Here is a 13,616-nt window from a genome sequence, read left to right on the forward strand (position 1 = left end):
TGCTGTGTCCCAAAGGTATTGGTATGATGTATTTTCATTCTTGTTTGATTCTAACGATTTTTTAATTTCATTTTTAATTTCTTCTTACTCAATAATTTTTAAGTTATTTGGTTTCCACGTATTTAGTTTTTTCTTGTTTCTGTTACTGATTTCTAGCTTTATAGGGTTATGATCTGAGAAGATGCTTTGTATTATTTCGATGTGTTTGAATTGATTGAGGCTTGCTTTGTAGCCTAAAATATGGTCTATTCTGGAAAATGATCCGTATGTTCTAGAGAGAATGTGTACTATGCTGCTGTAGGGTGGTATGTTCTGTGTATGTCTAGGAGGTTGAGTTGGTTGATTGTGTTATTTAGATCTTTTGTTTTTTTGTTGAGTTTCTTTTTATTCTGTCCATCATCGAAAGTGGTGTGTTACCTACAATTGTTGTAGAACTGTCTATTTCTCTTTTCAGTTCTGTCAAGAGTGGTTTTTTTTTTTTCTTTAATGTATTTTGGAGCTCTGCCATTGGGTGTAAATATTTATTATGCTTATGTCCTCTTGGTGGGTTGATCCTTTAATCATTATATAATGCCCTCCTTGGTCTCTTATAATGGATTTTGATTAAAGCCTATTTTACCAGAGATTATTATTGCCACTCCTGCTCTCTTTTGGCTAATGTTTTCTTGATTTTTTTTTTTTTCCATCCTTGATTTTTAACCTACTTATGTCTTTGCGTCTAAGGTGTGGCTCTTGTAGGCAACATATTGAAGGGTTATGTTTTTGATCCATTCTGCCACTCTTTGTTTCTTGACTGGTGCATTTATACCATTTGCATTCAGTGTGATTATTGATGAGTATGAGTTTACTTTTGCCATTTTGTTATGCTCTTTTGGGTGGTATTAATGGTTTCTTTGTTCTGTTTAATTTTCTGTGCTGAGTTCTTTTTGTTTATGGATTTTCTTTGCATAGCCTTCATTGTTGTTGATTTTGTGTTTACTGAGTATTTTCTTCATTTTGGTGAGTAGAGTTGTTAATTTTCTTTGTGGAGACTCTGAAATTTGCCTTTATCTTCCTAAGTTTAAAACAGTCTGTTCTACCTTGATATCACCCTAACTTTCTCTACATAGGGAGGTTCTATAACTACACCATTAATTTCCCCTTTTTGTTTTGAAGTTGTCACTGTCTATAGATTGATGTCTCTGGTTCCCTGTTTTCAGTTTTGCAGCTTCACTTTACTTTTGAGAATTCTTTATCTGGGTTGATATCTGAGTGCTAATGTTGTGTGCTTAATCTCAGGTTGTTGTCTGATGTTCTTGATTCTCTGTTTGAAGGACTCCTTTTAGTATTCCTTGTAAGGTTGGTCTGGTTTTTACAAATTCCTTAAATTTCTGTTTATCTGGGAATGTCCTAGTTTCTGCATTGTATTTGAAAGACAATTTTGCTCGATATATAATTCTTGGTTGGCAATTATTTTCTCTCAGGGGTTTTTATATGCCATCCCATTGCCTTCCTGCCTGTATGGCTTCTGCTGAGAAATGAGTGCTTAGTCATACTGGTGCCGCTTTGTAGACGATATGTTTTTCATGAGCTGCTCTCAGAATGCTTTGTCTTTGGTTTTGGCAAGTTTGATTATGATTTGTCTTGGTGACTTTCCTTTGGAGTCTATCCTGTATGGGGTTCATTGAGCTTCTTGGATGGAAACATTCTTGTCTTTTGTGATATTAGGCAGAGTTTCTGCCCATAAATACATACTTTTTAATTTTTATTGTGCTTTAAGTGAAAGTTTAAAAATCAAGTCAGTCTCCCATACAAAATCTTGTACACACCTTGCTATATACTCCTAGTTGCTCTCCCCCTAATGAGACAGTATACTCCTTCTTTCCACCCTGTGTTTCTGTGTTCATTCAGCCAGCTTCTGTCCCCCCTGCCTTCTCATCTCCCCTCCAGACAGAAGCTGCCCATATACTCTCATGTGTCTACTTGATCCAAGAAGTTCACTCTTCACCAGTATCATTTTCTATCTTATAGTCCAGTCCAATCCCTGTCTGAAGACTTGGCTTTGGGAATGGTTTCTGTCCTGGGCTAACAGAAAGTCTGGGAACCATGACCTCTGGGGTCCTTCCAATCTCAGCCAGACCATTAAGTCTGGTCTTTTTACGGGAATTTGAGTTCTGCATCCTACTGCTCCCCTGCTCCTTTGGGGACTCTCTATTGTGTTCCCTGTCAGGGCAGTCATTGGTTGTAGCCGGGCACCATCTAGTTCTTCTGATCTCAGGCTGATGTAGTCTCTGATTTATGTGGCCCTTTCTCTCTCAGGCTCATAATTACCTTGTGTCTTTGGTGTTCTTCATTCTCCTTTGCTCCAGGTGGGTTGAGACCAATTGATGCATCTTAGATGGCCGTTTGCTAGCGTTTAAGACCCCAGATTCCACTCTCCAAAGTGGGATGCAGACTGTTTATTTAATAGATTTTATTATGCTAATTGACCTAGATGTCCCTGAAACCATGGTCCCGAAACCCTCATCCCTGCTACACTGGCCTTTGAAGCATTTGGTTTATTCAGGAAACTGCTTTGCTTTGGGTTTAGTCCAGTTTTGCCAATATATCTTAAAAAATTCCATTTTTTTTTTCTAACTCCTCCTCTTCTGGAATTCCCATTATGTGTAAATTATTCCTCTTGATCTCTTGATAGTGTCCCACATAACTCTTAGGCTTTCTTCATTTTTCTTCAGTCTTTTTTTCTGATTGCTCCTCAAACAAGTTAGTTTCACTGATTCTTTCTTCCAATGATTCAATTCTGCTTCTATTTCCATTGAGTTATCTATTTCTGATATTTTATTGCTAATTTCCTGGGTTTCTAGTTGTTGTTTTTGCATTGTTTCTAATTGTCTATTTGTCATTTTGTTCTTAATTGTTTTCCTGAATTCTTCTATGGTTTTGTCTGTGTTTTCCTTGATCTCTTTGATAATCCTATGTATAAGTGTTTTGAATTCCTTGTCAGATAGTTCTGTTACCATTTCTTCCTCAGGAAGGTTTTCTGCCCATTTATGTTGCTTACTTGTTTGAGCCATCTTATCCTGTTTCTTCATATGATTTGTTATTGCCTACTGTCTCCGAAGCATTGTTATTTCTTTACTCCATTGATTGTGTTTGTTTACCTTTTTTTGTAATGTTTTGATACATCTGGGGCTTAGCTTCTTCCCTTTTTATGTTTACCTTCCTTTGTATTGTTTTCATGTTGTTTTGTAGTACTGGTCTGTCTAGGATTATGTAGCTGTCAGTTATCTGGTCTCTATATGGATTTGGGGCTAGGTGTGCTTTCTTTTCACTGGCAGGTATGGTGGGTCATGCACACTTTGTGCTTTATGTCATTAGGCATGTATGATTTCTCTTAGAAGATTGTTTTTTAAAAATTTTTTATTTTTATTATTTTTTTTAGAAGATTGTTTTGGTGTGCAAACAAGTCTTGATGTGAGGGACCAGGTGTTGGGTGGTCAAGGTCCTTTCACAGTTCTTGAAGAATACGGTGTACCCTCTGTGTTGCCAGGAGCAGTTAGTGCTACTCCTGAAGCACAGGTTTGGGTGCAGGGAGGGGCAGGCAGGATAGAGTGTGAAGTCTCACACTGCCAGAGAGGGGTCAGCAGGGGAGGGCACAGAGTTCCACTTAGCCAGGTGGTCAGCTAGGATGGGTACAGAATCTCACTTAGCTGGCAGAGGGGAGGGTGGGCCATCACAGCAGAGAACAGAGTCCTGGTCAGGCAGCGGGGTCCTGTTCAGCAGGAAGGGATCTGTGGGCAGGAGGGGGAAGGGGCAGAGGACTGCATTTCTGGGATGGAGTGAGGAGCAAAGCAGAGCCTGCTCAGGTTTGTGCAGATGGCCTGCTCCTCAGGCAAGGGTGGTGGACATGGATGTGCTTGTGTGCATCAGCGCTGGACTCCCGCTCCTCACGGAGGGGTGGTGGGTGTGACTGGGCTTGTGAGTCCGCATGGGGCTTCTGCACCTCAGGGAGGGGTGGTAGGCTGGCACACAGAAGTGCAAGCTGCCTACACCCCAGGGAGGGGGTGGTGAATGTGGCTGGGCCTTCATGCCTTGGCTCCATCTGCCTGCACCTCAAGACACATGCTAATGCAGATGGTAGGCAGGGTGACTTATTGCACAGGGCTGGTCTTTTTGTGGGGGGGTACTCTAGTTGTTCCTCTGTGGGTTGATTTTGCTCGTGCCTCCACTGAAAAGCAGTGCCTGCACTAATTCCTAGCTCCCTCCCTACTTGCACTCACCACAGTGCCTGGAGCTCTCACCAGCCCCTCTGTTCCTCCCCTTTACTTTCCTGCAATTGTGCACTGCCTGCCTACACTTTCTCCTTCTCTAAGGCTCCAGTGACCCAGTCCGTTTCGCTTGCTGTAGAGGCATTTCTCTGCGGTTCCCTGGTTTCATAGCTACAGCACACCCATGTTTCCCCCCCTCAGGGCTGCCCTGTCCCTGGCTGTGTCCTGCCCACTTTGTCCTTTCTTTCTGGGGTTGTTTGCTCATGATTTCTGCAACAAGCTTTGCTCTCTTTGCTGCTTCTTTCCTGGGTTCCTCAGTCTTGGTTGCATTTCGATGCCATCTCAAAATGGCCACGCTGCTCAGCACCACCAGCAGGCAGGACATGGTCAATCTGTGAATCCCTGTTTTCCCTCTAGCCTTGTTCTGCCTCCCTTTCCAATCAGTGCTCGGTCTGTCTCTTGAACTCTCTGATGTTCAGGGATCCAAGGTTATTTTTATGTGTATGTTTCCCGTAGTTTCTTGAGTCTTTGTTGTCAGGGGGTCATTATGGTCTGTGTATCTAAGGCACTATATCGACCAGAACTCCTGTAAGTCTTTAACTTCTTTTGTTAAGTGTATTCCTAAGTATTTTATTCTTTGTGATGCTTACCGTAAATAGAATTTTTAGTTTCCTTTTTTGATTGTTCATTGCTTGTGTATAGTAATACAACTGGTTTTTGTATCTTGTGTCCAGCAGTTTTGCTGAATTCATTTATTACCTCTAATAATTTTTGTGTGTGTGTGTGGGTTCTTTAGGATTTTCTATATACAAAATCATGTCATCAGCAAATAAATCATTTTACTTCTTCCTTTCCAATCTAGACTTTTTTTTTTTTTTTTGCCTAATTGTCCTATTCTTGAATAGAAGTGGTGGGAATGGACATTTTTGTCTCATGCCTGACCTAAGGGAGAAAGCTTTCAATCTGTCACCATTAAATATGTGGATCCTTTGTTGATGCCCTTCCTCAGGTTAAGGAAGTTTCTGTCTATCCCTAGTTTGTTGAGTGTTTTTACTATGTAAAGGTGTTTTGTCAAATGCTTTTTGTTTCTATTGAGATGATCATGTGGTTTTTGTTCTTTATTCTATTAATATGGTGTATTACATTGATTTTGTATGTTGAACCACCCTTGCATTTCTGGAATAAATCCTAATTGGTCATGGTGTGTAATCCTTTTTTATATGTTGCTGGATTTGGTTTGCTAATATAGTTGACTGTATCTGTGGGCTCTGCATCCATGGATTCAACCAACCGTGGATCAAAAATATTAGGAAAAAAAAAAGTTCCAAGAAGCAAACTTCAATTTGCTATGTGCTGAGCACTAGGCTGAATCCATATGAATAAAATGATGCGACTGCACATCCTACTATAGCCTCCCACCATTTCACAGATCCTCAGTCTCTCCCCAGCACTCACTGTTTGAGCGTCTTTGCCTTGCATTTCATTTGTTTGCTACTTGTGTACATCCTTTGTTTCTATGGGAAAAAAAAAGGCTCCTAAAAAGCAATTAAGTGGTCAAAGCAATTCCTCAAAGACCAAGGGAGCCATAAAGTGCTATTTACACAACAGTTTACAAATATTCACTTAGCATTTTCATTGTACTAGGTATTGTAAATAGTTTAGAGATGATTTAAAGTATACAGGTATCACGGATTGAATTATGTTTACCCAAAAATGTGCCTATCAGTTTGGCTGGGTGGTGATTACCAGTATTGTGTAGTTGTCCTCCATTTTGTGACTGTAATTTTATGTTAAAGAGGATTAGGGTGGGATTGTAACACCCTTACTAAAGTCACAATGTAATGTAAAGGGAGTTTCCCCGGGTTGTGGCCTGCACCACCTTTTATCTTACAAGAGATGAAAGGGAAGCACCAACAAAACAGTGCTAGGAGCAAAGCTCATCCTTTGGACCTGGGGTCCCTGCTCGGAGAAGATCTTAGTCTGGGGGAAGATTGATGAGAAGATAGACAGAGAGAGAAAGCCTTCCCCTGGAGCTGATGCCCTGAATTTCGACATTTAGCCTACTTTACTACTGTGAAGAAATAATGGTATAGCCATCCACTTGTGGTATTTCTGTTATAGCAGCACTAGAGAACTAAGACAACAGGAGAATGTGCATAAGTTATAAGCAAATACTACGCCATTTTATATAAGGGACTTGAGCATGTGCAGATTTTGGTATCCTCAGGAGGTCCTGGAACCAATTCCCCATGGATACTGAGGGACAACTTGTTTTCTTTTCTTGTGATTTGTCTGTATGATTTTGGAATCTGAGTAATAATTTGTTGCTGTTGATTCCGACTCACAGTGACCCTATGTGTAACATAACGAGACATTGCCTGGTCCTATGCCGTCCTCACAATCATTGCTATGTTTGAGCCCATTGTGGCAGCCACTGTGTCAATCCATCTCACTGAGGGTCTTCCTCTTTTTGTTGACCCTCTACTTTACCAAGCATGATGTCCTTCTCCAGGGATTGGTCCCTCCTGATAACATGTCCAAAGTAAGTAAGATGAAGTCTTGCCATCACTTTTAAGGAGTAGTAATAGTGGCCTCCTAAAATGAGTTGGTAATGTTCTCAATGTTTCTATTTTGTGGAAAAGTTAGTGAAAATTTGATGTTAATTATTTTTTAAAGGTTTGGTAGGAATTAATCAGTGAAGCCATCTGGTCCTGAGCTTTGTGGCAAGTTTTTTGATTACTAATTCGATCTCATGTTATAGGTCTATTCAGATTTTCTACTTATTCTTGAGTCAGTTTTGGTAGTCTGTGTGACTCATCTCAGAGGTCCTCCCCCTGCCAGGTTTAAATCACACATAACTCTCCTTAGCAACCATGAGCCTCACCTCACAATCTGCATCATGACTCAGACAACACACAAGACACATGAGAAATGATGGACAGGATTCTGATGGCTGAAATTGTTTCAGTGCTTCTTCCTGGAACAGCTCATCACTGTTTGGAAGGACAATCTGTTGGCTCATGCATTTGGTAACATGTAAAGCTCGGCAAAATATGGCCAAATACTATTTTTGTATGGCTTATGAACTAAAAATGATTTTTACATTTTTAATAATGTAAAAAAAAGAATATGCAAAGAAAGCCAATATGGCCTTCAAAGCCTAAAATATTTACTGTCTATCCCTTTTTTTATCCCTTTACAGAAAGAGTTGGTCAACCCCTGGGTAACAATACTGTGGATTTAAATAACCAGTGATATCCTAGGGCAATAAATACCCACAATAAGATCATAGAGCCAAAAGGACAAAAACACTTGAAATATCTTTACTTTAATGCTCCAGGCATCTTTAAACATCCATAGAATTTTCTTATTTACATATTCTGTGCCCAGGATCAGAGACATGTATTTCATTGAATTTTCTCTACAGCACTCACATGCTGGGTCAGGCCATTCTGGAGCTTTGTCCTGTCATGTGGAGCCCCTGCCACACCCGACAGGACTGGACCCACCCTGCTTGACATTCCCTCAACTGTTAATGGAAAACGTGTTTGTAGCTTCACTGCTACTTGCTGGTTCTGTTGATTCCAGTTCATTTCCAGCATCACTGGATGTTGCACTGACGTGACAATCATCCTGAGGAGCTAGTGAAACATCACATCCGCTGGTTAACATGCCAGCATGTGTTCCGGTATCTCATACAAACACTGAGGAGGCACTTCAATGTTCTTGGTAAATGGAGTTTATAATTACCACAGGAGTTAAGTGTGAGGGAGGGGGCTTTTCTCTCATTAATGAATAACCTTAACATATAGTTAGCAGATTTATAAATTCATGCCTGTTTACATTTCTAAGCTTCATACACCGTTTAAGTAAATGAAAGCTGTTTGAGTTTCCAAATGCTTGATGAAAAGCAAATACATTTTCCAATAGAGAACCTGCTTAGACAACACTTGCTTGCACCATGAATACATGTCAGCATCTGGCTATCCTTAAAGAAATGCCTGTCCTTCCCAAAAGAAGTTTTTAAAAAGCCATAAGCCTTATCCAACCCTTCTAAGGTAATGATGTGTTTGTTCTTCCTTCTCAGGCAGTGGTTCAAGGCATTCCAGAACATACTAATTTAATTGGTCAGCACAAGGAGGAAAGTGTGGGTACCAACATTTTTTAAAGGCTTCACAAGTGATTCTAGCATGTAGTCAGTGTTGAGAGCCTTGGTACTAAGACTCTTGAATCTTCCTAATCTCATCTGTCCTCACTAAAAGCCCTTGAGGTAGTCTCTGGGGCAGGTAACATTCTCCTCCATAAGATAAGAAACTAAGGCACAGTGGGGTTAACTGGCTTATCTCACACTGTGCAAGCAAACGACAGAGCCAAGAACTGAATGGACATCTCCAAATAAATAACACTTTCTCCCCCAGCCTCTGACGGTGCTTACACAGTCTACATGTATGAAGACTGGCTGGGGCACAAGGCACAGCCATCTGTGCCACAGACATCATGGAAAGGTACGGACCAGTTCTGAGCCAACCATTCCACCTGATCTGAAATAAACACATAAAAGCATACTCATTTGATACCATGTGAAGAATGAAACAAAACTTTTTTTTTAAAGCATTAGTTTCCTCATATGCTGTTTATTTAAATCAGTTTCTTAGAAAATTCATCAGGATCCAGACTCCCTAACATCTAAATTCTTAGCTGTCTGCCACTTTAAGAGCTGGAAATTTTTCAAATGTAATTCAGATCCAAAAAAAAAAATCACAATTCTGTATTAGCATGTGATATCACGATCCCATGCCTTTCCCCATTAGCAGACCACCAAGACTAGCCAAGCTCTCAGCATCCTACACATTCTAGAAGGGTATGCAGCTTTCCATGATCTGCTTGGACCTCATCCCCTTCTCAGGACATCCCAAACATTAACCCATCAGCTGCGTTGGGGCCTCTAGGATTAACTTTTTACCACAGACTGTTTTATTTTGGATGCAACTTCATTATCCTTATTCTGGGTAAACACTGGCTTTTATTTTGTCATTCTAAATTCTCAAGAGAACCAACTCAGTTGGACCCTTCTCCATGTAGCTCCAAAATAACGCTTTCACATCTTATCACCAACCATAGCCATGTCCGTTAAATAATTTGTATCATTATTCCTTTTTATCATTATTCCTTTTTTCACCATAAGCTCCCACATCTCATCATGTTTGAGGAGGTGTTGCTTTTTTCTTCTACTTTTTCAAAAGTCTCACTTGACTTTTTGCCAGGTACGAATGAAAAATGGGAGGTCACCTGTGTGTGAAGGACGAGGCAACCAAGTTCTGGTGAGGGCAGTATAGCTTCCAAAGGGTCTGCTGTGATTTCTAGTATGCTATAAAGGGGCCTGCTTCCTCAACTCACACTGAACACGACAACACATGGCATCTTGTTCTTCCCACTGCTAGAGATGCAACCTCTGACACAATAGTCCAGTAAGTGGATCTATACTGACAATACATGTGTTGAGACTAAGATGCTGTGCGGACCTCTAGAGCCACTTCTTTCCAGTTTTGGGACATACACGTGGAGGAACACCCTGACACAGACCCTGCCTGGAACCAAATCTGCCCCTTTAGATCCTGTGCAGGGTGCTTACAGAGCAGGGAGAACAAACAGGAGGAAAGCTGTCTGCGCCTGGGGCAGTGCCTGCTGGGGTGAAGAGAGGGAGAAGCCTACCTTCTCCACCTGATCCCCAGAGAAGTTTGTACAAAGGTTTAAAAAAAAGTGAAGAAAAGAGAACTTCTCAAAAGTGCATTCAGAACCTGGTTAAAAGAAAGATAATTGCAAATCATCATATTTCAAAGACCCACCATTCCCACGCTGATAAGTAAAGCAAGGTACTATGTTTTTTCTCTCTCGTACTTATTTGATGTTTACAGGTTCAGGGCAGACTTGCTGCTTTGTTCCTAACACATGCAGAGAGCAGACTCAGCAGCGTTTGCTGTTCTGGTGCCCAACCAATGCCAACCCTGACAAATGATTGGTCAAACGCCCTCAGGAACATGACGAGGAGAACCACCTTCACTGACAGGGCAGTGCACAGCATGAAGTCCAGGACTGTTGGTGCATGCATGTCCAGATTTCAGGGGGCGGAGTGCCAGGGAGGGGGGCGAGTGGGGAACCACCAGCAACCTCCCAAATGCTCTAGCATCCAGTCCGTGCCCCAGAACAGAAGGGGTGCTGCTGGGAACAGCGCTAAGGCACTAAGGCTGCAGCAGGTGGAAAGACACCAACCAAAGATCCAAATGGTCTGCAATCCCCGGGGAGGATAGTTGTTGCTCACAATGCTGCCTTAGGAGAAAAACAAGATTTTCAAAAGCATGAGAACCTAAAATAATCAAGTTCCTGTTTTTTCCCCTTGGAAGGATATTTTGTTCTCCCTCAGAGAAATCTGCTTTAGTTTTCAAGTCTTCCTAGCAGTGTGATCTGGGACAGCTTGATCTGGGAAACACCCTCAGGTCACCGCTTTCTAGGGGAAGTTGTCTTTCTTCTATGCTCTCCCTCCACCCTGGAGTTGCCTCTCTTCCACCCATTTTGGCTTGATGCTGAGCAACCGGTCATTTCACCTTCCCCTGAAGCCAGACCCCATGTTTCTTCTGAGGCAGCTCTGAGCACCTCCCTCCATCAAAGCTTGATGAACGCAGCCTGCTGGGTCTGCTGCTGCTCCACGTCCGGGGGTGGGAAGACACTGGATATGGCTATGTCCACGATGCCCTGGCAAAGCTCCGCATAAAGTTTCCTGAAATGTGTTGAAAAAATTTCATTAAGGATGTTCATCAAAATGCAAACATAGGTTTTCCATCAGGATCTTCCCTAGAAGGACCACATTTACAAAACTGGTCTCCACTATATATACAGATACTGCAGGAGCCATTGCATGACTGTTCAGCTTTCTGTCAACAAATATTAATGGAAGGCCTCACAGGTAAACAAGACAGACAAGCCCTGCTCTGACTGGTGGGGAAGATAGGCAATTTCAATAGAGTGTAAATACAGAGCCATTCTGCCTGTCTGTGATGAGTGTACATGAAGGGATGGCCACTGCCAGGAAAAACACCAACTCAGTATGGTTGACTGGACATTAGGGAAGACTCCCCAGGAGTGACAACTAAGCTGAAGCGTGGAGACCGAACAGAAGTCAGACAGAGGAAGGGTCAGATAGAGAATAGAGAAGGGAGAGAGACAGACACAGAAAGAAGGAGTGAGAGAGGGCACCTCTGTGTGTGTGTGTGAGAGAGAAAAAGAAAGAAAGAGGCAGAGACACACAAGCAGAGGAGTAGCATACACAGAAGACAGAGCACAGGTTATCTGAAGAATTGCAAGTACATCAGTGTGAACAGAGCATGAAGGGGTCAGATGAGGCTGGAGGCAAAGGCAGAGGCCAGGCCATGCAGGGTCCTTGATGCCATGTTCCGGAGTCTGGATTTCATCTACAGGGCAATGGAACCAACCCAAGTGGTAAAGCTGAGGAAAAAACCCTACAATCCAGTATCTTCAAAGTAGCTAAATGGCCTTCCTGAGACTACATACTCCCTGTAGAATTTCTGCCATCTCATGTGGCAGTACACGAGGGCCCAGAGTCAGCTCTCTGAGAACTCACACCAACACTGGAAAAAACCAGAGATGTGTGGTCTAAGAAAAATCCCACATCTGAGAAGGTGCTCCAGGTCAGATGTTCCCACCCACCCCACTTGCTCAGGACACATCTGGAATCCAGGTTGCTTGAGTCAAGGGCAGAAGGCCAAGCTAGTCTGTCTACACAAATCAAATCCCATTTTCAACAATTCCGTGTGGCCAAACCATTCAACTTCCCATTTCTGCAGGGAGAGTAACAAGGAGGGAGTGACGATGGTTACTAAATGGTGCAGCCACACAACCCCAAGAGACTTGGGACTCAGTAAGTCACCAAGTAGTAAGTCACCAAGAGCCACATGCTTTCACAGTATGTCATACTCAGTGTTTCATGGTGCGTGTCACATTAGCCACCTCTGGAAGGCATTTTCCAAAGGGAATGTTGGGGAAGAGGAGAGAATGCAAACAGTTTCAACATGGTCAAGCCGACTCGTATCTTGGGGAAAATCCTGATGTCAGAGGTACAGCATACGCAGGCGACAGTATGCCTTCTGCCATACTCCATTTTCATACAACAAAATGAGTAATATTGTAACATGTACAAAAACACAGAAATGGAGGTTCGCGAATACGTCGACTACCCCATCACCTCATCATCCCTATCAACACTTTTCCTCCTTTCTCCTTTGTGAAACGACTATAAAGACATGTGAAAGTTTACCTCCTTCATCATAAGAACAAGAGCACAAGGACTCCTTCTGCCTGTTGCCTCTCAGTGTGGCTTGGGTCCCAGTGGCTGTCCAGGCCCACTTCAGAGAATCAACCCTCACCCCAGGAGCCCTCCCCAGTCAAAAATCACTTACCCAAATCATGTACAGGTCTTCCAGCACTTGCAACAAAATATGATTTATACTCCCTACTTGACTCCCCACCGCACCTTCAGATTTCAGTTCCAAACATCACTTCCTCATGGAGACCTTCTGCTCAATTATAGTATCTTTTAACACTGTGTACTCTATTGTAACACTTGTCTCAGTTTATAATCTATATTGTCTGATCCTCTGTCATGCCCATCATCTCTCTTCGCTAAAGGCTAAAGGTTCACCATTGTGAACCTAGGGGCAAGTACAGGCCTGCCAGGCTAGATGGTTCCTAGTGAGTATGTGTTAATGCCAGGGAATGACAAATGAGACAAAATCACACCTGCCATGTAACAGCCATCAAACAAGTGGCAAAGGCCGAAGTCCTAATGAAAGAACTTGAGTTTTAAAGCAGCTCCTCGTAGCTTCAGGGCTTTCTTTAAAATCTTTAGAAAAATCGCCTCAATTTCTCCAAGATATGAACATGGGGAACCATGCAAGGGTCCTGCACAGGAAATGACATGATGAAAACAGGTCCTCAGAAGAACCAACAGGATAAGAGGATTAAGCCCACAAGACTTCCTGTGACACATAAGGCCTCCATGGTGTGGCCCTAACTTACCTTTTCACCTTCACCTTTCGTTACTCCACGACACTAACACTGTGTTGTAGGCAGGCCATCCCCCCAGGAGGAAAAGAAACTCCCGAAGGCAGGTCCTATTCATCTGTGCATCTGCCAGATGGACCCTGAGCCCGGCACAGGGCCAGGTCCCACTGGATGCTGTGTCCCCTTTCTGAAAGGCTCTCCCCCACCTCCTCTCAGCATATCTGAACACATTCTCCTCTTGCATCCCAGCTCTAGTGCCACAGTCTCTACGATCCCTCCACAGACCACTTCCTG

General features: G+C 42.6%; 1 protein-coding gene across 8 annotated transcripts in view; it reads right to left on the bottom strand.

Moving 5' to 3' along the window:
• Positions 1–466: 466 nt before the first annotated feature.
• The window catches only part of TTL (tubulin tyrosine ligase), a 63,212-nt gene continuing 50,062 nt past the window's right edge, over positions 467–13,616 (bottom strand). For 5 of the 8 annotated variants that reach the window (XM_003417400.4, XM_064268833.1, XM_064268832.1 and 2 more), the window contains exon 7: positions 467–11,022. In XM_003417400.4, coding sequence (XP_003417448.1) covers positions 10,908–11,022 — 115 coding nt within the window. In that variant the 3' untranslated portion in view covers positions 467–10,907. Of the gene's footprint in view, positions 11,023–13,058; positions 13,221–13,616 lie in introns of all 8 variants that reach the window. The other 3 variants (XR_010317980.1, XR_010317979.1, XR_010317981.1) reach the window with 3 other exon arrangements.

This window comes from Loxodonta africana, chromosome 15, assembly GCF_030014295.1.
Source record: "Loxodonta africana isolate mLoxAfr1 chromosome 15, mLoxAfr1.hap2, whole genome shotgun sequence".
Taxonomy (NCBI): Eukaryota; Metazoa; Chordata; class Mammalia; order Proboscidea; family Elephantidae; genus Loxodonta; species Loxodonta africana.